The following is a 24,974-nucleotide window of genomic DNA, read 5'->3' as shown; positions in this document are numbered from 1 at the left end:
AGTCTATTACCAAGGACAACATGGAGGGCTTGCAGCCTGCCCCTACTTCCTGCTCTTTCTCTCTGCTTCCTGTGTGAGGATGAAATGGGTTCAACCAGCTTTCTACTCTTGCCATTATGAAACCACAGGCCAAAATGAATCCGTTCCTCCTGTGTTGGTTTTGGTGGGGTATTTTTCCCACAGCAACAGAAAAGTAACTAATACAGAAAACTATGGACTTTTCACAAGAATGCATGGCCTCTTCTCCCTGAGCAACTTAACCTAGCTCTGGAAATAGTCTAGCAACTGGAAACTTGTATTCTCTTCTGCAAATGAGTTTTATGATTCTGACTGCAATAATGCAGACAATAAGTCAGAAGATGGGAAGAGACTCCTTCCAGACTGACACTATAGAACAGCGATATTGTGGTTTCTTCTTCACTAATAGGACAGCTCCATCCTATCTTCCTCAGTGCTATCCTTCCCGTTAAATGCCTATCAGTTAGTTAAATACAGATTAAGAATGGTAATCATGAAAATTGGACACGGTGGCACATGCCTTTAATTCCAGCAGTCAGGAAGCAGAGACAGGTGGGTCTCTATGAGTTTGAGGCCAGCCTGGTCTTCACAGTGAGTTCCAGGAAAGCCAGAGTTACATAGAGAAACCTTGTCTCAAAAAAATTAAATAACAGTAATACTGTTTACTGCCTTCTCTACAATCTGCCAAAGACCATTCTAAGTACTTGCCATGTTTTAACCATCTGGTCCTCACAACAAGTTGGCATGGGGGGTGTGCATTGGTGCAGAAGTACACAGCTAGCTCCTTCACATATTGTGAGTGGCTTACTGAACACCAATCCTTCCTTCAGTACCAGTAAAAATGTGCACTGTTGTTAGGAGCTACTTATTCTTCAGCACTAAACAGTGAGCTCCAGACACTGAGCTCGGTAGTACATGGCATCTGCACACAAGATACTCTAATGCTTGGCTGAGGAGCCTGCGGAGTCACTGGGAAACAACCATTATCATGTCAGATGCCAGAGGACCTCTAATGCAGGACGATTCCATAGTGCACACACTCCTTTCGTTCTTAAGCAAATAGCTCAAATGGTTGCAACTTTCACTGTAATTCACCAAGTGTTAGCACTAATATTAAATGAATCTTGCATTCGGAAAATCAATGTGTGCCCTTGCAGTAGTTTCTCTGCGTTAGCGGTCTTGCATTGTGATGAAAATGGGAAAAATAAAAATGATGTGTGTTTTTCTTAAAGCCAAATTTATTACAGTTTTAAATCTCGAGTTTTGTTTTTAAGCAAATGCTAACCTCTAAAATGGTGTGAGAGCAGTTTTTAATTTAAAAATGTTAATAGATAAGATGTAAAGGTGACAATTGTACGTTCCAGACAATGTTTCACAATTTAACTCACTGGGGATATCTAGAAGTCCTGGACGCACTGATGTATAACCAGATGGACAGAATTCTAAGAAGGCAATGGAGTTTTGTTCTTCAAGGATAGTCATCTTGCACAAATGGCAAGACTACGCCTTTCTTTGTAAGAATGGCTTTGTATATTCAGATTATTCTTTCCAGAGGAAAGAAATGCATAAAGTGGATTTACAAACTCAATCTTTGTGTAAATAACTTTATTACACAGAGATGATTCTAAAATCAATATCCACTCAATTTGATTATAAGTGACACCATAGCCAGGATGGAAACGTGTAAGAGAACACTGTCATTTTCTCCCTTAAATCAGTATGCTGTTTGAAATTTCAGGGAAGTGCATCAGTTCTTAAAAAACAGCTTCCTAGGAGGTTGGAGCAATGGGTCAATGAAGACACTGGCTGCTTTTGCAGAGGATCAGGGTTTGTTTCCCAGTACCCACATGGTGCCCCACAATCATCTGTCACTTCAGTTCCAGGGCATCGGATGCCCTCTTCTTGCCTACAAGAACACTAGAAGCACACATAGTGCACACATATTCATGTTGAGACAACACTCAAAGACAAAAATAAATATTTAAAAACTCAACTTATGGATACATACCTTTTACATACAATAAGTCCCACACATTTGAAACAGCAAATGAAAGCTTCTGATAGAGCTATAAGATATTTTCACCACTGGGGAAAGCCCATTTGCTCTTCCTTGCAGGCCATTCCCATCCACTTTCTACCCCAGGACCTACCGACTCAACCACTATAACTGCAGGTGGATCTTCTCTGTCACAGAATTTCATACAATTAGAACCCCACACGGTGTGCTTCTTTTGTGCCAAGCTCACTGCATTCAATACAACATGTGCTTCAAACCTGACATTGATTTGCAGTTGGTTTTCTCTCTGAGTAGTTATGTGAGGGTGAGTATATCCTATCTTATCTTTTCCCTCTTGATAGACATAAGGTTTGGTGAGACTTTCTGGCTATTCTAAGTAAAGTTCCTTCCAATATTAGTGGACTTAAGCCTTTATTAGGAATTATTTCCAATTCCCCTGAAGAAATCTCTCAGAACGGAATAGAAGCATCACCTTAAGTTTGGGATTAACTTTCTAAAAGCTCAGGTTGGCCAGCCATGTGGTACTATACTGTGCTCACAAAATGCACAAAAGATCCATTTATATGGCGTCTACAGCAACCTTCGGTCCTAGTTTGGAATCTGAACTTCTCATTACATCAGGTGTAAAGTGGCATCTCATTGTGGCTTTGTTTCCATTTCCCTCAGTGAATTGCTAATGGTCAACTGAAGTGCCATCTCTCTGAAGTTAGCTTTTGTGCAGAGCGATTGTCTTCTTAAGTTCAAAGTGTCATTTATGTATTCTCCCTATACGAACCTTTTCCACAGAAAGATTTTGAGTTAACTTTTCAAACTTGGCACACACAGAGATGAATTTCACTACGGCACTTTCGTGCATATATGCCAACACTTTGTCCTCGCTCATCCCTTTTCCCCGCTGCCCTCTCCTCACCCATGTCCCCTCACCTGGTCCACTTCCTTTCTTGAAACAGTCTTCCCTCTGCTTTCATGTCCTACGAATTGCATTGTAAGGACTCTTTAAAAACTGCTTCCTTCTTGGTGTGACTTGGCCTTTTCCCTGGCTTGATGAATGCTTAGAAGAACAGGAGGTTTAACTCTGATGAATTTGCCAATTTCACTTCAAGCTGTGCTTTGGGGGGACTTGCTAGCGAATCTGCATCTATCTTCAAGGATATAAAGATTTTTCTCGTGAGTTATTCTTCTACAAATTTTAGAGATTTAGATTTTACATTTAGGTGTTATGGCAGGGGTTGAAGTTTACTTACAGTTGTTCCAGTATCACTTATTGATAAGATCAGTCTTTCTCACTGGCTTTGGTATTATCTGTGTTTATGTGCTTCTCTGTGTTAAAGGATGTGTGCATATGTGTACGCATATGGAGGCCAGAGGCTGACCCCCGATGTCTTCCTACTTTTCGCTGTTATTTTTTAAGACAGTGCAGTGATTTGAATGCGTATGTCCCCCCAAAGACTCAGAGGTTTGAATGCTGCTACTAGTTGCTGGTACTGTTTGTGCTAATTTAGGAGGTATGGCCTTGTTGAGGGATGCATGTCCCCTGAGGCTTGAAGCCTCTTGCCATTCCCAGCACCCTGTGCCTGATTCCTTAGAATCGTTAAGATGTGAGCTCTCAGTCTGCTCTTCTACCCTTTATGCCCATCTGCTTCCCTTCAGTGAAGGTGATGGGCTCTGATCCATTGGAACCCTAAGCTCAAATAAAACCTTTCTTCCTTTTTCCTTGATTTTTATTGAGCTCTACATTTTTCTCTGCTCCCCTCCCTACCTCTCCCATCCCCTTCAACCTTCTCCCAAGGTACCTATGATCCCAATTTACTCAGAAGATCTTGTCTTTTTCTAGATCTATGTATGTCTCTCTTAGTGTCCTCATTGTTGTCGAGGTTTTCTGGGATTGTGATTTGTGGTCTGGTTTTCTTTGCTTTATGTTTAAAAACCATTTATGAGTGAGTAAATGTGATACTTGTCTTTCTGTGTCTGGGTTACCTCACTCAAAATGATGTTTTCTAGCTCCATCCATTTGCCTGTGAAATTCAAAATGTCGTTATTTTTTTCTGCTGTGTAGTACTCCACTGTGTAAATGTACCACATTTTCCTTATCCCTTCTTTGGTCAAGGGACATTTAGGTTGTTTACAGGTTCTGCCTATGACAAACAATGCTGCTCTGAACATAGTTGAGCACATGACCTTGTGGCATAATTGAGCATCCTTTGGAAAACCCTTCTTCTATAAATTGTCTTAGCCATGGTGTTTTATCACATCAACAGAAAAGTACCTAACACAGACAGGTTCTTTCCCTGAGACCAGTGTGCACTGATTTGTCAAGACTTGGTCAGTTAGCTCAGGGATCCTTTTGTCTCTTTCCCTTCACAAGCAAGCAATTTACTGGCTGAGCCATCTTCTCACCTTTCTCTCTAGTATCATTTTTGAAATTCACTGGTCACCCATGTCTGAGTGCAGTTCTAGAACTGTTCTGTTCTATTGGTCTAGAAGCCTGTCTTATAGTTTGTCTTAGTAAGTCCTGAAGTCAAGTGGGCAAGTCCTCACACACTCTAAATTGCTTTCACTACTCCAGCTTCTTTAAATTCTCACATAATTTTAAAATTAATGTATTTGTTGCTCTTAAAAAATACTTCCTGGAAATTTGATATTGTAGTAGAGATAGAAATCATCTTGGAAAAAATACACATTTTAATGTTGAGAATTTATCACATAAATGTGGATGGAACACCATTTATTCAGACTTCGATGTTTTAGCAGTTTTTTGTTTTGTTATGTTTTTTGTTTTGTTTTGTTTTGTTTTTTGAGACAGGGTTTCTCTGTGTAACAATCCTAGCTGTCCTGGAAGTAGTTCTTGTAGACCAGGCTGGCCTCAAACTCACAGAGATCTGCCTGCTTCTGCCCCCTAAGTGCTGGGATTAAAAGTGAGCACTACCATTACCCAGCTTAATATTTTGTAATTCTCTGAATAGTTATGTATGTTTTATATTAATTTTTACATATTATTATTTTCTGTATGTTTCCTAAATTCAATTATTAGTTCTTGTAAGAATTTACCTTGATTATTTGTGTCCTTGATATTGTATAAATATTTCTACTTAAATAATAGTTTTACTTCTTCCTTTATAATCCTTGTGTCTTTAATTTTTTTTACTTATTTTGTTTCCCATTCATAATCTTGTGCACATATTTGGTAGACAGGAAGAATATCTCCTCTTGCTTTGCTCTGAGTGTTAGGAGAAAAAAATATCTAGTTTTTTAAACTGATAGCTATACATTTATTATAGATACTATTTATCATAAAGATTTTGTTTATTCTTTATCTGAGACATTTTGTGATGAATAAGTGTTAAATTTTGCCAATTTTATTCTTCATCTATTGCAATGAAAGTATATGCTATTCTTTGAGGAACACTGTAAGGTCTTCATTCAACAATCAAACAAAACAAAGGAGGAAAAAAAAGGGAAAAATAGTTTTTCCATTCATTTTACAGTAGAGTTTTATATTGACCCTCCTGACCTTACTTCACTAACCTCAAAAAACAAGACTAGTTTTTTTAAAGCTCTCTTCCCGCTGTGTGGATGTATGATTTTTCTATAGGCAAAATTGAGATCACATTTATCAAAAATTTTAGGTCTATATTAATTATATAATTACAAGTATTAAGAGAGTCTATAACATTCTTGTATCTTTTTCCTTGTTTTGATAATGGTTATTCTGAGATTTGAAGGATCCCCCCTCCACAAACACCTTTCCTTCTACTTCCTGGAGTGACTGGAAGGTTAACATTACCATCCGCTTGACCTGACTGAGAAACCTTTCAGGACTTAGGCTTCTCTTTGTGGAAAGTTCTAAGCATAAATTTAATTCACTAAGAAATATGTGGCTAATTAAGTTGTCTATCTTTCTGGAGTCAGTTTTAACTTAAGATTTTTGGGGGAAATTTACACATTTCACACACACAGCTAAATGTATTGCCATAAGCATCTTTGCACACATTTCTCACATGCTACTAAATGTATTGGCATAAGCATAGTTTATATCAGATAATAATAGCACACTTAATCATATAATAATACTTAAATTATCTAAAATTTAGTGATTAAACCACTTTCTTGATATTGTCTTTTTTTCTTGTTCAGTCTATCTAGGGCATTTTATCAAAATTAATCTTTGTATTTTTTTAGGGTCTGCACATTTTCTCCTTTATTAGTTTCATCTCTTAAATGTATGGTTTCTGACCCTCCACTCTGGCACTAGTATGTTCTTCCTTTGCTAACTTCTTTGATGGAAATTTATTCATTTAAATATTATCATTCTCTTTTTTTGTCATATGGCTACTTAATGGAACAATTGCCCTTTCAGTTCTGTCACTACTACATCAAATAAACATTTGATGAAATTGTTCCTATTACCATGAAATTCCAAAGTTTCCATTTATCTTGTAGTTTCTTCTTCATCTTCACAGTTATGTGTGTACATGTTAAGTTTCTAACTATTGGGAATTACTTGATGTCATAAAAGGCTAATCTTTTGAAATATTTATTTTAACCTTTAAAAAGGTTTATTTACTTTTATTTCACATGTGTGAATTTTTGCCTGTATGTGTGCCTGGTTCCAGCAGAGACCAGAAAAGGGCATCAGATCTCCTAAAACTGGAGTTACAGACACTATGCGGGCCTGGGAACCAAACTAAGAAAGTAGCCTGTGTTCTTAGCTGCTAAGTCAACTCTCTAGCTCCGCAGTTCACCAAGAAGTGCTCAAGCAAGGGTTGGATAGCCATCCACAGAGGACAGTGGGGAGGAGAGACTGAGAACTACCTGGGTGGATTGCTTGGGGACATCATCTTGATTTTGATGATCAGAGACTGCCTGACTAATCCTCCTAGGCTTTTTTCTGCCCTCTGGATGGCATGTGCTTGGCCCAGTGCCACATTCTGTCTTGGCATGTAACTTGAGGTAGACTTTTTTTTCTTTTCTTTCTTTTTTCTTTTTTTGCCATGAACTGAATGTCAGTGATGGGATGGCTGCTTTTGAGGGAAAATTATCTTAGTACATTCATTTAGGAAAAAATTTAATTGGCAGCCATTAAAAAGTATCAGGGATAATGTCAATATTTTGATGTCTTTTTCACAACTTTTGGGTTTATTTCTGAACAATTTTTTTTCCATTGGCTAAATAAACCTTGGACAGCACTGACAGTCCTTTCCAACTAGAAAAGTCTATTACAGCGTCCAAATCAAGAAATCTAAGCCCAGGACCCTTGGTTTAAGAATGCTGAGAATTTTTTTTAAGTCAGTAAATAAGTAGAAAGTAAGTTTTCTGTTGAAAAGAATTAAGACTTAAAATAAATGCTCTTACTGAAACATCATAAGAGACAACTCAGGTCCTAATGTTAGGTATTTTACTATGCAGATATGAAGAAATGCTTGAGGAAGCACTCAAAGCACAGAACGGCACAAAATACAGAGGTAGAGAAAAGAAGACCACAAGATCCATGGGAAGGAGAGTGAAGATGAGAAACAGGCAGAGAGCGCAGTGAAATCCTTCCACACTTCATGTGGTTATGCCGGGGAATACACTAATGTCCTCACTGGTGCACCACCCAAGTTATTGTTCCACTTCTTTCGACACTTGTTAACTACACATGCATTGGGTCCTATGGGGAACAACCCATAATAAAAGGAGAAATTGCAGAAGGTTAAAGAGGTAGGGGGCTCAGAAAAATCAGCACTTGGCAGAACAATGCCAGTGAATGCATGGAGTCACATTCAAAAAGACTGAAAAAGATAAAGTGGTTCTCTTTACTCCATAGTCTAAGCAGAACACTCAAATTTTAGGGACATGAATATCACTAGTGTATTTTGAAGACGTTTTATTGATTCTCTAAGAATTTCATCACTATAGCTTGATCATATTCATGTCCAGCTCCCTCTGCTAACTTCCTCCAGATCTGTTCCCATCTACATCCCATTCCCAACATCTTTTAAAAAATAACTTATCAACCCCAATTTGTGCTGTCCATATAATTCTGGATTTGTGACCACCCACTGTAGTGTGGTTATCTACCAGGAGCCATGCCCTTAGAGAGAACAGACTCTGCCCACTATAGAAACCACGCACAGTCCATAGCAGCTTAGTGAGGGGAGAGGATTCACGGTTCCTCTTCATTTTTCATGCAAGGATATTGAGTAGCATCCTCTTAAATGGGGCTTATGCAGACAACCACGGCTACTGAGAGTATATTAGTGGTCCTGCCAAGTTCAGAAAACATTGTTTCAACCTGATTTTTCCTGATCAGTGGCTCTTGCAATCTTTCTACCTTGTTCTCAACAACGACCACTGAGCCTTGGAGAGGAGGTGTTAGATAGATGTCCCATTTGTGACTGAGCGCTCCACTGATGTTTATTCTCTGCATTTTGACCAGTTGTGAGCCTCTATGTTAACCATGATCCTCGGTGGAACAAGGGGAAAGGTAATGGTAGAAGGAGAGAGAGAGAGAGAGAGAGAGAGAGAGAGAGAGAATAAGGAACACCTGCAAGAGATATTTAAAAGATCTATTCCTGCAGACATGTAAAGCACACACATTGCTGTTGCATGAAACAGACCAACAGAAACCATTAATACATATATTCAAGGTAGCTTAAAACTATTTTATATTCTGAGAAATTGTGAGTGCCTTGCTCATGAAAATAAGTCTTTAAAGTTGGCAGGGAAAAAGAGTCCTCACAGATACTGGGTTTGAAGCCAGAGAAGTTGAGGTGACTTAGCAGCTACCACAGGAACACTTGGCACAGCCAGGGGCTGAAATCTCCCCCAACCTGAAAAGATTCTTAACTGTGCATAAAAGGGAATCTGAAAACTGCCTGTGAGCTTATGCCTAGGCCTAACAGAGCCTCTTCATCAGCATTCCCAACCAGGCCCCAGGAAGCTAGGGAAGGAATCTGGCAAGCAGAGAAAAACAGGTGGATTTCTTCCCTTCAGACCTAATCTCATGATTTCAATCTATATATCCTGATGTCTCTCCAGTGTTCTGACCACCTTCCTTCTCTTTAAGGACGCTTCTGCAGGGAATTAACATAAGTAACTTCTCGTTTGATTAAACACATCTGCCACAAAATAGCAGGTGCCTTCCGAGCACAACGGAATTATCAAAAATCCTAAAAGGAAACTTATAAAGGCTTTGACGCCCTGGTGAGTTAAAACATTTTTTCTTAGATTTTTACAACAACCGAACTGAAAATCTGGTTACAATTCAGTGTCCTTGAAACAAAGGCATAAGAAAAATATTAGTATAGTGGAATTGCTCATAACAGTATAAATACAAAATTGTTTTAAGGTTACATGTAAATTTCAAACGGGTTAAAAATCAAGGTGGGCGTGATGGCACACTCCCGTAATTCCATCAGTCAGAGACTGCGGGGGAAAGGATGCTATAGGTGTAAGCACAAGCAGTCCCTAAGCAAGTTCCTGACAAGGTCGGGCCACCTTGTGAGAGATTGTCTGAAAAAAAGTTGAAATCGTTTCCTCATACAAAAATTAATATGTGCTTAAGAATTTTATTTGATTCATGACTGAGGAAACAGATAAGGTGCAATAATTAGTTCAAAAAGAACCCAGCAGCAGACACAGATACAAGTTAGGACGGCTCAGCTCAATGGGCAAATCCAAGGCCAAGATCACTTCTCCACAGAAGCCGAGGAGTCAGCAAACCTCTGTGGACATAATTTGCATGCAAATAGATAAAAATTTGTTCTACCCAAGTCCTGGCTTTTTTTTCAAGGCCTTCCATACAGAACCCTAAAAATTCCATCTATTCTCTCCTATGTGTACATCTATGACGAAGCTGAACCTAGAAACTGGGCACAGAAGAGTAAGCAAAGAAACTTTACAGTACAATAAAAGTTAGGTGAATGCAGGCCTTACAAAACACAGAATTCCGCTAAATATTTTCAGCTGCTGTTAATCATTAATAATTATATCCTATTAGTAATTAAAATTAGTATTTAAGGCACAAGTGCATACAAAAGTGAGAAGTTAGTGTACTATTAGTTATCTACAACCCAGACGTGAAAAAACAGCTCCTTCCATTCAGAATTAGGTAACACAAAATGGTGTGACAGTATTTTCAGGACCCCCACAACCTGCATGGATCCCCCATTGCCTAATTTCCTTGTTTCTCAAACCCACCGAGAGCCAAGTGCTCCATGAACACTTGCTAAATGAATGCCTGCCCACTGCTTGTCAGCATTAAGTTTGGCCCTTCACACACACCATCCCATTTAATCTTCCCGATGACCCTTTAAGTTAAACGTCACTCTCATGCTACTGAGGAAGACTAGCTTGTGAGACATCAAGCAGCTGCTTACTGTGTCTTAAAAGTTGGGGTGAAGAACATCAAGAGTAATTTGACTGAGGAAACCCGCCTACTGCTTCTCCCCTTCTCTCCATTTAATGGGTGCTCATTTTACCACCATTGAACTGGCTGCCTCGAAATCAAGAGGCGCTTGTTACATGTTACACTGACTGACAGAACATGTTACCTTTGTGAGCAAGAACCTCTTTATCCTTGTTTTAAGGAAAAACAAATGAACAGCATCCCTCGGCAGACAGGTAAATAATCTTGCTCATAGCCTTGCAGAGGAGCACGGGGTACGTACCAGCCCAAACTATTTTGTTTCCCTTCTGGGCGCTACTTTTCCAGTGTTCAGGATAATAGAGCTGGATGAATACAACACCGTTGATATGTGTGGCCTGCTTTCTTGGAGGCCAGGACAGCACATGGGAAAACTGCAGCACTCCATGTTTATTGTATGTGTCCTGTGATGTGGTCACCTTTCTCAGCAGCACCACGAGAGAGGTACTGGAACTATCTCTCTCGTTTAAACGTGAAGCAACCTGCAGTGCATGGAGCTACGGTAAGGCTACACTTCCGGGCTTCCGCCTGTTTCTGACAGCAGCTCCTGCCATTTCTCCAAGTTACTCTAAGGGTTGCACAAGCTATTGAGGCTTTCCATGACATTATATTTTAATTGCTTTTTGCTGTTGTTTTATTTTGAGACCGGGTCTCATGTGTCCTGGGCTAGCCTGTAGCTCACTAGATAGTTGAGGATAACATAGAACACCTGATTTTCCTGTTTCTACCTCCCATGTGGGGAGATTACCAGTGTATACCACCACAGTTGCTTTATGTGGTGCTGGGACAAAACCCAGGGCTTTGTGAAGGACAACCTAGGCACTCTACCAATTTAGCTATGCTCTTAGCCTCATTTTTATTTTGAATGAATTTCTCTTCCTTGGTTATCATCACAGACTCTGAGGGTACTGGAGTTCCCAAAGCATCGAATGTCAGGTGACCAGCTACTGCAGAGCGGTATAAATTCTGGAAGCTAGTTTCTGGTCACACAGGATTTGGGATGATTTAGGTGCTACACATTCATTTGAAGAGGAGCCAAGGTCAGAGAATAAGGGAAGGGAGTGGTGTTCTGTGGCTTTCAACAGGTGAATGTTAAAAAGATGTGGGCCAAATGTTAGCCTGAAATGATTCTCTCTGTTCCCCAAGTCCCCAAATAATTCCCTGCTTTCTTTGCCTGCCGGAAATAGGTTGATCTTAGAAGAAAGTCTGGGGATTTTTATTTACACAATTCCAGATAAGGCTTGAAATAAATAAGAACATAGTCTTAGAGGTAGAAGGGTTGGCTTAGTGGCTTACCTATAATATTTAACTTAATTTTCACAACTCTGTGATGTTTTAAGTACTGTCTTTATTTTGGAGACAAAGAAGTGAAATTGAATAGCTTGCCAGAGTAAGCAGTTTATTTTGCGCTCAGACCCATGCCGTGGCTTACTGACACCACAGGTGTTTTGAGGAGACCAAAGATTCAGTCTAGAGCCGTGTGACAACTCTACAGCACACACCTCACGCCCCTTCCTTTATTTCAGGTCACTTAGCCACCACCTTGTTATTTCCTACACTCCGAAGTTGTTCACTCTGAGGGTACTGTTTGTCCTTTTTATATAAGCCTTTACAAGACTCATCTGTCTCTGGAGGGCACGCCATAATTCCTGATACCACTCCTTGCAAGTTAGGCGGTGAAAAGGCTTTGTCTCTACTCCATCAGGCAGGAATTAAAGGACGATTAAAGGATGATAAGCAGCCATTATCTGATGGAGATAATGGCTATCTGCTAGGCAGAGTTACTGATGGACTGATCACTCTTGGAGTAGATCAACAGATCCTCTGTGGGCTTTCCTTGTGCAGACACTTTAAGACAAGGGACTAGGATGTGAAATCTAAACACTTTGAGGCTATGCTTCCTCACTACTTTTAGAGTTCTAGGGATTTCATTCTAAAGGGCCATCAGCAATATCTGGGGTGGGGGTCGGGTACAGAAAATGAACTTTTTTGAGTCAGAAATGCACTATTTTGTCAAATCAGATTGAACTATATATACTTGGGCTTGTTTATTGTACAATTTCCTATTACTTACATAGCAAGACTAAAATTACTCAGTTGAACACTTAAAAAAATCTTGATAACCCTCCTTACTGAATGAAGCATGTAAGTCAGCCATGGAGCGAGCTGCTCTTGTGTGACACCCTCCTCTCCACCTGACATACCCCCTCCTTGTTTCCCTAGGGTTCAAGGACGCCATTGAATGTACTTTGAGAACTCTTGGGCAAATTTTATTTGGGGGAGGTGGAAGATTGGCTCCACACAGGAGAGATGCATGGGAAAACTGAACTTCAAGGGAAGTACATTTTCCTTAATGGACCCTCCTCCAAAGTAATAGAAGTGATCAGAACGAGAAAGGTGGACATTTGTCAAGGTAGAACAAGGACTTGGGGAAAAGGTTTGGTATATGGGTTGCTTGGCTATCCCAAGGCAAGCGATTTGTTTTCCCACCAGGGGCTCAGTTTTCCATCAGAAGAAAGGAAGGTTCTAGACCAGATTCATGAATCTCAAGCATTTCTTCCCATAGTTCCTCAGGCCTGTCTTTCCATGCACGGCTGTGAAGGGGACATGTAGGAGAGCTGCCAATATACAGGGGGAATCTAGGCCCAGGTCAAGTTCAGATATGTTCCTCCTTACTCTAGGGGTGGGCATGAAGGTGGGGACAGCAATTTCTCACCCACGCCATTCCCTGCTTTTCTGAACCCAAACACTTCCTTATCCTCTCAATGGAAGGCTTTAACACCCTCGATGGAAATGTTGTTTCCCTATATGACTTCAATGTGTTCATCTCAGCGACAGCGGCAAGCACAACTTCACTTGAGAAACTTAGACAACCTCTGGGCGGGAACAAAGTAGAGTGTACCTCACAGCTATATGATTGACAGGATAGGACTGGTTTGGCAGGGAAAGTGACTTTCTCCTATTGATTCTTCCACATCATTAGTTTCACATATGTAGCTAATCAGTCAGCAAAGTCAATACGCTTGATTTAATGAGCAGAAAACAAGGAAAGATTCTCCCAGAGAGAGTCTTCATCTTCACAAAATCCCCACACTGATCCTAAAATGAAGTTGATTAGACAGACTTTTCTTGTTTTCATTAGGACGGATGCGTTCTTGTTTACTCTCGGATCAACCGCCCCCAACCCCACAAACTTGTGTTAGATACTCAAAATCTACTTTTCTCTATGAACCACCGGATTTGTTCAGTACCATGGCTCATGTGGCCTAGAGTTGATTGCCTGCTCTAGAGCCTCCTTCTATCAGGAAACTTCAGCAGAAAGCTACTGTTTTGCTGGATGGGCGTGGGAAATTGGGGAGGGGAATGAGGAGAGTCTTTGGATACTGCAGACTTTACCAGTTATGTCATGTTGTTTGAATGACTCACTGTAGATCTGATACTGGTTTGGACAGTGCTTCTTCAGCCACTTGCAGACATCCTGCTGCGTCCACAGGGCCACTGGTTTTGACAGCTTCACCGTAGCTGACTGTGGAGAAAAGGAAAGGAGTGTCTGTCAATGTTGCCCCACGCCTAGAAAAGCAGAAACGTTCAACATCCCAGTGTGCTTGGGAAAGGCAATAAGCCTAGATTCCCTGAAGAAAGATATGCAGCTCTTGTTTTCTCCTAACACATACACACACACACACACACACACACACACACACACACACACACACACACACACGAAAAGGTGCAAGAGAAAAAGGCAATGAAAATTTTACTCATCCTTGAGTTATTATCTCTACTGGGAAAATCCCCTTGAAAGTAGAATTTTCTAAATATCATAACAACAAGATAATAGGGTTTCTACGCAGATACTTAAGTGTTAGGGGTAAAATAGCCATTGTCAAGCACCCTTTTCTTTGCTGGAAGTGTCTATCTCTTCTCCCTGACAAGCCTGTTGCCAACTTCATCACTTGCCCCAGCAGGTGAGAATAATTATTTCAGGACTGAAGTGTTAGCGGACTCAGATGCCAGCATACTAAAAAGCACTAGTCTGCCTGGGGGCTCTGGACTCAGGGTGGTCCCATGAAGCCGGGGAACATTAGTCATGGCACAGCGGGAAAGACGGAGTCAATTCTGTCCACATGCGGGGAATCGTAATAAGATAATGGGAGTCCTTAGGCTTTATATAGAAGCTACCTGGTCAAGACCTCTTATTGTTCACTGAGTATAAGTAATAAAAAATTAAAATAAAAAATTTAAAAATTAAAATTTTTTTAAAAATTAAAATTAAAAATAAAAAAAAAAACCAGGATGTGAAAGGCACAGCCTCTGATAAATGATGGGTTGTAAATACATTTACTAATAAGGCTTGGCTCTGCCTTTCCCCTCAGGGATCCCAAAAATTTAGGTTAGGCTAGCTGAAAGCTCTAGGTCAATGGTTTTATTTTTATCATTCTGAACCAGTCTTTGCCAAAAGAATAGGGCTGAAGCATCAAGAATCCTTTAAAATACCCTCATTGGTACAGATATCTAGGTATTATCTTATTTCATTACTCTTCCAACCTGTTAGATTAAGGCAAGGAGAAGGTCTAAAATTGGCAGGCGTGTGAATTATATTTTCCAAATACTTGCGAACAATTTATTTTTATTTTACAGAGAAAGACTTGCTTTAGTTTTAGAACATTCAACAAAAAGCAGTAGGTCTAGCCTGCAATTATTCTTTGTTTACTTGTTATTAACCATTATTTACGGCAAAGGAATTGTGACACAACGTGCATTTTCTAGTTTGCAATTTGTAATTACCACCCTTCCCCACCACGTTCCAAGTTTAAGAAAAAAACTGTATTAAGAGAAAATGGTACAGACAGACAGACAGACAGACAGTGAGATATTCACCAAGAAATGGGGAGAGAGGGAGTATGCAAATACTCGAGTAGCACTTTTTATTAATATGCTTCTAATAGAATGATTCCTTATGCCACCACATACAAAAGATTCACAAATAATGCTTTCCCTGTTAACTTCATTATGTGTGGTGGTTTAAATGCCAAAGGCTCCCTCCCATAGGCTCCTGTATTTGGATACTTGGCACAATTCTTTGGGATACTTCTTATCCCAAATAATTGTACCTTATTGGAGGAGGTACGCCAGGAAGCTTGAACCATTTCTACATTTCTAGTGCGGTCTCTCTCTCTCCACTGTGGTTATGGATCCATATGTGAATTCTCAGCTGTTCCTTTCCTCTGTGATCATGGGCTCTAATTTTCGGAAATCACAAGCCAAATTAAAAGCTTTCTTTTATAAGTTTACAATGGCGATTGTGCTTCATCATAGTAATAGGAAAGAGAATATGTAATAAATTGTTTGATTTAAAATTTTCAGAATATATTTTTGCAAAATGATGACACGTATGGATTTTTTACATATATGTACATATATTTTATGCACTGTAACTGACATTACTTCTGCTATCAGGGGCTAATGTTTCTAGCCACTGAATTTCAGCAAGGCATGTGACCATGCTGACCAATGGAGTACAGTGGAATTTTATGCTACATTATTTCTAAGCCTGGGCCATAAAAGACACAGCTTTTACCTGACTCACAGCTCAGTGTTCACCAGAACTCAAAAACCATGCCATGAGGAAGTCCAGACCATATTAGGAGATGATATGCAAGAGTTTCAACCAATCCCCAACAAAGGTCTCCTCTGATATCCACCATCAACCTTTAATAAAATGAACAAACACCAGATAAATCTAGTCCAGGCCTCTGAATCTTCTGGTTTGGAATCACAGATACCATAAAACAGAAGCCTGGGCTTCTCAATCTTCCAAAGTAATTCTTGACTCATGGCTAGGATTTGTGGTAGTTTGATCTCCAACTCTGGTAATGAGAACACGAAGAAACTCCTCTACCGCTGTGCTCCCCTGAGGGCCTTGCACATAAGAAGACAGACGGTGGCAGGTAGAGGCAAAAAGAGCAACAGAATGAGTTAATGACCTGAGAGGATTCTCATTCAACCAGCATTCTTAAGCATGGCTCACTAATCAGCAGCAGGCTTCATGCCCAGCCCTAGCCGCTCCTTCCTGTGGCATACTGAGCTCATGTGGCTCTTAATCACCCATGGCACCTCTGCCTACCTCCCTTCTGCCCCATCTAAGGAAGCGGCCATTTCCTTCTTCTGTTTGAAATCATGTGGACCGTTTTCCTGATCCTGATGAGAGAGAAGAACTTTGGTCCTGAAGAATTCAAGTGAGCACATGTTTTAATAGCTGCTGTTGTTTTGATACTGATGCTTAATCTTGCTCTTTTGCCCATCATGACATTCTTTCCTTTGGCATGATCAAAAAAGCTGGAATCTGAGAGCCTTCAGGTGCAAATGTACTTTATAGCTTGTTTCTCAAGTCAGCACCTCTGAACCTGGCTCTTTCCTACTCAAAATCTTTCCCCTCAGCATAACTGAAGGAGTTTAGAGCTGACACATCATTACCCTGAAAGTCCTGCAAGTTTTTTTTCAAGTCAGGCTAATCAAATTTTTTGAAGACTCCTATAAACCAGTCAGAGAGGACTGTAAATTAGGACGGGGAAGACAGGAGGACGAAGTTGCTTATACATCAAAACATTAAACTTCTTATCCCGAAAGGTTATCCTGTGACTTGCTCATTGCCTAAGGAAGTGAGGACTTGAGCCCATCAGCTGTGCTTCACAGAATGACTTACCCAAACGTGTCAAGTCAACTGAGGATGCATCCTCATCAGCCGGTCATGGACACTTTTCGTGAATAGTTTCCTTTTATTAGAAACTCTAGTGGGTCTAAAGCTAACCCTCACTTTCCCTTCAGAACATGTATATATAATATGATTCTATTATAACTATTTTACTATAATTAATCATAAATTTGGCGACATCTGCTTACAAGGAGTGAACTCAAGCTTGAGGCTGTGTGAACTTACAGGTAAACACAGCAAATGGAATAGGTTGGGGCTGAGTTCCTACCGCAATTCACTGTTTAACACCTCCCTCACCAACTGCGATGAAAAGTCATGGCCCTGTTTATCAGCTAATTCTAAACCTTGGCTGTATTATTAAATCATTATTAGTCTGCTGCATATTAGCTTATTAAGGGGTAGCACTAATGAGTCATGGTGACAACAATCCCCCCGGTCTGCTCCAGATTTTAGATTTATCCACCCTCCACTTCTCTTCTGTAGCACGAAGATGATCCTCCATCATAGTCCCTTGAAGCAGCATCCTATTAACTCCATCCCAACCTTGGTCGAGTTTTGGGAGTAAATACCATAGCCTGATGCCCTTGAGGCGCTTAAAACTTACTTCTATGTATGAATTGGAATAATGGACTAAGTCTATCGCCATGCATGAATTAGCACATTGCCCTCTCCGGAAGGTAAGAGCAGGGGTGCACAGGTGTCACATCCTTTCTCTGTACCCCCTCTGTCTGCCTTCCAGTGCCCATGCTCCTCTTTGGTTCTATCACTAGACGATCATTTTTTCATTTTTAAAAATAGCTGCCAGGTCTTCTTTTTCCCTCACAGTAGGAGGCTAAACCAAAATAATAATAGTCCAAGGAGCTGAGATAAAGCATTTCATATTTGCTAGAAACAGTAAACTAACAGAAAAAAATCCTGCCCAACGGCAAACATTAAAAAAACATTTACCCCAGTTTTCTTTCTGCATGCTCACTTTTGCCGCATCTTTCCTCGATTTACAACCCCAGAGACAATTTTGGTTTGTTTTTGCTGCCCTGGAAGAGGCCTTAGGCAGTTTATTATCTTAACCTCTGTGCTCTGTGACATGAAGCAGGATTCCAGACATTTCCGTTCTGAACTAGTACTGGTTTTTGTATCGACAAAATCAAAATGCATTTTAGAAACCTTTATTTCTTTTTTACAGGCAGACTTTATGCAAGGCTCATATCCAAGAGGAAGGTGGCTTGCAAAATATTACTAGTTTTGCAAATGATTTTTATTTTAATTTATCTATATGTAATAATTTTAGCTATGATTTATAGTATTTATAATTTGTTTTTAGCTAGGAAGTAGTCTTATGTAGTAAAATTTGAACTTTCCAAGGTAAAGATGAAGCTTTTCTGTTAAGTAATGAAATAATTAAATGCTTTACAGAAATTTAGTGTTGAAAAAACACATTGAAAAGTGCCATTAAAGCCAAATTTTATTTTTTAATCTAATTAACCCCCTCTTTTTGCAATACAAATTCTCTCTTAATTTACTTGGTTTTGAGTTATAAGAGAACACTGTAATTGCAAGCATATAATTACTGTGTAAAGCCTCTACTGGATGAGCCTGTATGAGGCCTAAATGGTTGATTGTGAAAAATCAGAGAAATTAGCTTTTTTATAGTCACTAGTGGGACAAAATGAGATTCACAGACAACTATCAGAAAGCAGTAAATACGAGCCGGGCACTTGTGGCACACTCCTTTAATCCCAGCACTCGGGAAGCAGATCTCTGTGAGTTCGAGGCCTGCCTGATCTACAGAAGCTAGTTCTAGGATAGGTTCCAAAACTACAGAGAGACCCTGTCCTGAAAAACCAAAAAAAAAAAAAATGGTAGTAAATATGACTTCGGCTTCTTGTAATATATCAGTTTGGCAAAGTATAGGAACTTACTTCTTTTACTTTCTTATAATGTCCTGTCTTAGTTAATTGTTTATTTCTGTAATAAGACACCAAGAACAAGGCAACTTAGAGGAGAAGGAGTTTATTTGGGGTTTACACTTTCAAAGAGTGAGCTCATGACATCATGTTGGGAAGCATGTCAGCAAGCAGGCATGCATGGTGTGGAGTAGTAGCCGGGGGGGGGGCGGCTTACATCTTGTGACATCACCATGAGACAGAGAGCACACTGGGAATAGCGTGGGCTTTTGAACATCCGAATTTTTCCAACAGTTCCATCAACAGGGGACCAAGGATTCAAATATATGGGTCTATAGGGGACCATTCTTATTCAAACCCTTTCCTTCGTTCCCTGTCCTCTTTTGCTGACTACTCTTGTGCCATCATACTTAAGACTGCAGAAAGAAGACAGGAGAGGGGAGAAAGAGGAAAAGAAACATACATTTATATACAATAAACTATATGTCTACGTTGGTGGCTTTAAATGCTCCTGCATTCAGAAAACATTCTCTAAATATCCAAAAGAAATGTGATAGTCTACAAAATACTCAACACTGGAACTAGCTAACCTTTTAACACTAATAATGCCCACTTTAACTCTTTCATGGAAAGAGCTGTATAGAAAATTGTAGTTATTACATTCAACTGACAGCCTATAAAATTCACTTACTTTATTGCTTGCTATTATTTTGTGGTGTGTGTGTGTGTGTGTGTGTGTGTGTGTGTGTGTGTGTGTGTAGGTGCACATGAATGTGGTGGTCAGAGGACAATGTTGGGTGCTATTTCTTAGACACCATCCATCCTGTTATTTAAGACTAGCATCTCACTGGCATGGAACTTACCAAACAGACTAGGGTGGTTGACCATTAAGATGAGAAGTGCCTGCTAACTAACCCAACTCTTTTTTTCTAGTTCTAGGGATCCAATGCAGGTTCTCATGCTTGTAAGTCAGTCAGACACTTTACCAACTAACCTGTTTCCCTGGTCCAGGAAGTTCACTTCCTATGGCTATTCTTGGTTTGGAACTAAACACATTATGGCTGATGAAGTCCTTAAGACACAGGCCTCCCAAAGAGAAGACAGCTTTCTGCCAGAATACTTATAGGAAAAAAACAGCACATGCCCTCCTGGTTGAAGGAATGCATGCACATGTACTATCATTTCACATTCTTTTACCTTTTGTCATGTTTTTAACATCACTAGAATGATATCATTGTTTCTCAACTGTGTTGATCCCCTCTGGTAACAGTTTCTGAACAGCATCAATGGTGAAGGAACATGGGTAACACTCCAAACGTGTAGTCTGGCTTTGTTAGCTCTTTCAAATGTGTCAGAGAACATTTACTCTCCATTGCCCACTGTAATTTGTTCATACTCCCCCCATAGCAGTATTCCCAGTGTTCTGAATATAAAGATAAAACTGACTGCTGACAAGATAAAATCTTGATCATTACTGAGTGACACCATTGACTTATGCTGAACTTATAAAATCTAAACTTTTGAGTCTTCTTCAAATGAAATAAATTCAAACTGTAGCTGTTGCTTCTTGTACATAGATTTTCTGATTCCCAATTCAATTTTTATGGTTTAAATTTATAATTTCAAACATCCACTAATCATTATGTTTGTTGTCCTCTGATATTTGTACCCGCTATGAAAATAAAAGCTCTTTGAGGCTCTCTAACTTTTAAGATCGTATGTAACAGAGTGCTAAGGACCAGAAGTCTGAGGACCACTGTTCTAGGGCACCATTGTGGTAGAGACCTTTAAAAAGGCAAAAAGTGAATAGAAGGATGGTCTGAGGGAAATTTTCTCTTGTTTATTCACATTGAAACCAAGCAATGCTCTTTTTCTTTTCTTAATGCTGCAGATTCACACACATGGCAAGTTTGCAAGAGTCTGAGTCATCAATTAGTTCCTGTGTAAGCTCTAACACAGGAATCCAATTTAAAGACATCTAAAATGGTGATTCAAAGAGCGTGGCTATGATGAATATATTATGGCTTTGTGTGTGGTGTGTTTGTGTGTGTGTGTGTGTGTGTGTAGGAATGAGTGACTTCACTTAGTGACTACCTATCCATCCCCTAATTGAAAATAACTACACTCTCCCCTCTCTTCCTTCCTCCTACTGCTCTTTTCTCTTTACAGATTGAAGTCTCTTCCTAAAACTCCACAGTTTTCATAAAAACATACACGAAACTCCCCATTCATTGCTAATGAGCACTGGTGGTGCTGTTGGACTTCCACCATCTGTCTCACTAGTTCTTCAGTTATGACCTCTATCAGAAGGAAAACATCTTTCTTCAGCACTGGCTGTACTGAGTTTCACTTTCATGCCGCATCAGGGCTCTATGCGGATCTAATGATTTTCTTCTTATACCATGATATAAACTGATAAACACCAAACTACATTTCCAGCCCTATCTTTTTTTCCAAACTATAGACTCCAATGTGTAAAAGACAACTTTGCAGGTCTAGTTACATACTCAGCCCCTAAACATCACACTGAACTTATTCACAACAGAGGTCCTATTCTTTCTCCCCAAACTGCTCCATCTCTCACTCTGAACACATCATGTAATAGAAATGCATAGGTAGACTCTCTTTTGATAGAGACTTCCTTCTCTTGCTGAGATTCACCACAGATTCCTCTGTTTCTCCTATATTCCACATGGAATCTACTAGGAATACTGAGGGACCAATGTTCGAGTATATCAAACTCCATCTTTTTTATCATTACGCTCTCAAAACTCAATTGGAAACAGTGTCATGCTATACCAAGCCAACTACATCTGAGTATCCAGTGTAACCAACAGAATTCTGTCTTCCCTTAGTCTTCATTTTAAACATTTAAAATGGTTTAAAAGGCTTCATACAATGTCCCTATCAAATGTCACCAATGTCATTGTGATTATGCCTCCCCAATATGTTTCTTTCTCATGACTACAGTCTCTTTGCTGTTGTTTAGAAGTGCCAATCAATACCTACTTATTTTGCCTCAAATGCTCTTGTACCTAGATGGCTTATTCCTTACCTCCAACAGTCTTGGCTCAAATGGTCCTTCTCATTAAGGGTTAGCATTTCTGTTTCCCTGTTTAGAAATCCAGCATCCCTCTCTCTGGTACTTTCAGTTCTCATGACCTTACTCTACTGCTTCTTTCTCTGCAGCAAGAACATGCAGCACACTACATAATTCACTCATTTGACCTATTGTTTACTATATGGTTCTTCTCAAAGCCTAGTACCTTGCATAAGAGATGGAGTCTTTCTTTCTTATTCTGTGAGAAATTCCAAACCTTAGAACAGTGTCCTGCACAAGGCTCTCAATAATTACCTGGTGAGCAAATTGGAAGAATTGTCTGGGACGCCATAATATATCACAGCTCCTATCCCTCAAAGTGTCAGAAAACTGGTTCAAATCCCACCTGGGCTCTTGACATTCTCAGGTTGAAGCATCCTTTTTCTCCCATTAGATTTTTCTTATAGTGACTGAGCAGAAGTTGCAGAATTTGCAGAAAAAAATGCAGACGCTGTCTAGCACCATAATTCTTAGCAGCATGGCACATCTCTTGAGTCTTAATCTTTTTTTTCTTTTTTGATTGACACAGAGAATGATGAGACAAGAGAAGTTTGGCATTTGGAACCATGAGGGCCTCCAGTGAAGGCCAGCTGCATCAATCACTAGTACCACTGCTAGTACTAGTACCATGGATCTTGAGACGATCACCTGGACCATTCTGAACATGCTTCTCCCCTCAATATATTACAGATAATTCTTAACCTGTGATTTGTGAAAAGATTAGAAATTGTTCATCTAAGGCATTTAAATAGTTCCTGAATGCACACATATTATGTGTGCAGAAAAAAAATATATTGATGCATCTTTGATTGCATTCATATGCTTCCCCACTGGATTCTCAAGCTTGATTAAACATGGCACAGTGGCACTGCTGATCTTGGGAGGCCGGATGACTTGAGTTGTGGGCACAATGAAATAGTGTTATGAATACTGAGTAGATCTTAGGAGAGAGGGCAGGTGGAAGGGGAAAAACTGGGAAGAGTAGAGGGAGGGGGAACTGCAGTTGGAATGTATTGAATGAGAAAATATTTTTTAAAGAAAAATTGATCCTTAAAGACTGACAGAAAGAAAGCTACTAAAGAAGGAGCAGGATTTAGGCAACATTGGATATTGGAGGATATGGGAGAAAGGTGAGAAAACACAGTAAAAGGAGAAATGTTTAAAGAAAGATATCAAATGAGGATCGACACTGGTATGTTTATTCTTCCTCAGGCAGTCTATTTATTCTGAGAACTACACAAATATGACCTCTGGAGTTTATGGGAAGCTAACCACTGACTTCTGCCTCAGACTCACTGTCAGACTTCCCTATTTCCAAAGTGCCCTAATCATATACCAAAGACAAATATCAGATCCCCCCATGTACAGCACATGACTATTGATAAAGAAAGACATACTATTCACCTAGATGAGCAGATGGTGTTGATCTACCCACATGTGCAGATGGTGCTGACCTACACACATGTGGAGATGGTGCCGATCTATCCACATGTGCAGATGCTGCTGACCTACCCACATGTGGAGATGGTGTTGATCTATCCACATGTGGAGATGGTGCTGACCTACACACATGTGGAGATGGTGTTGATCTATCCACATGTGCAGATGCTGCTGATCTATCCACATGTGCAGATGCTGCTGATCTATTCACATGTGCAGATGGTGCTGACCTACACACATGTGGAGATGGTGCCGATCTATCCACATGTGCAGATGCTGCTGATCTATCCACATGTGCAGATGCTGCTGATCTATCCACATGTGCAGATGGTGTTGATCTACCCAATGTGTAGATTATGGTTGAAATTGTCATAGGAGATGCTTGGAAGCAAGGCTGATAAAATCTACTGTGTTGGCACCAGGGTTGCATCTGGCAACTTACCTGTATAGCTCTAGTTACTAAGGCCTGTACTTTCTATTGGCTCAGTTGCTATTATCATCAAGAGATATAGAGGGAGAAGATCACACTGTGCTCTGAGTCTGGCTTGTCTTATCATAGCAGAAAAATTCACCACTCAATCACACAGATGAACACAGCCTACAAGAGAAGTATGTACAACACACAAAGGCATATACACAGTGTATGCATATTTTATTAGCAATTCTTTGTGTGAATGATGGGTAAAGAAAAGCAAATATGAAAACAAGTATGAACTATTATGATACTATTGATCATGATCATTGAATATTTCTGCAACAAAACCTTTGACAGTTGAGTGGATTGAAGGATTGAAAACAATGATGTCTTCATTGCAAAATGATCAGGTGCAATATGACTAGAGGTCTTCAGTAACATGTTTGCATCTGTTTCTTATTTCTTGAGTCTGCTGGACAAGTTGGAGCCATGTGGCTTACCTTGACAAAAGTGTAAGATATACAGTTGGTTCATGTCTGAGATGAGTTCTTGAGTGAACTTGCATCTTTTCTACGTTTCGTGCTCTTGTGAAACCTTTGTGAGAACCTGCATAGTCAAGCCTGATTAAGTAGGGCTTTGGAAGATGGCAGAAGGGTATCTATGATATCATTCCAAACAGTATTAGAAACAGTATAGTGATCCAGGATATGGGAAAATTTGTTGACTCCAGAAAAGTCATCTTGAATCTCTCCAACAATTCATAATATATAAAATATAATATTATAACAATTTATAAAGCACTTATTGCATTAGACTTATAGAGGAATAGGCTTAGAGAAGTCAAGCAGCACATAGAAAGTCACTGATAATGAGCTTTAGGGATGCATTTGGTACACACGCAATAAAGTCACACAGCATAAAGACTTAACACTTCTCTAGCCTGATAGACATAATGGAA

At 39.8% G+C, this 24,974-nt stretch overlaps 1 protein-coding gene across 4 annotated transcripts in view; it reads right to left on the bottom strand.

Moving 5' to 3' along the window:
* The window catches only part of Samd12 (sterile alpha motif domain containing 12), a 389,695-nt gene that overhangs the window by 216,957 nt on the left and 147,764 nt on the right, over window positions 1-24,974 (bottom strand). For 2 of the 4 annotated variants that reach the window (XR_012909646.1, XM_075961022.1), the window contains exon 3: window positions 13,839-13,968. Coding sequence is in view for 2 of the 4 variants with exons in the window: in XM_075961022.1 (XP_075817137.1) it covers window positions 13,839-13,968 (130 nt within the window). In the remaining 2 variants the exon portion in view is untranslated. The remainder of the gene's footprint in view (window positions 1-13,838; window positions 13,969-24,974) is intronic. The other 2 variants (XR_012909647.1, XM_075961023.1) reach the window with 1 other exon arrangement.

Source organism: Microtus pennsylvanicus, chromosome 2 (assembly GCF_037038515.1).
Source record: "Microtus pennsylvanicus isolate mMicPen1 chromosome 2, mMicPen1.hap1, whole genome shotgun sequence".
In the NCBI taxonomy this organism is placed as follows: domain Eukaryota; kingdom Metazoa; phylum Chordata; class Mammalia; order Rodentia; family Cricetidae; genus Microtus; species Microtus pennsylvanicus.
This window is presented reverse-complemented; position numbering and strand designations above follow the sequence as displayed.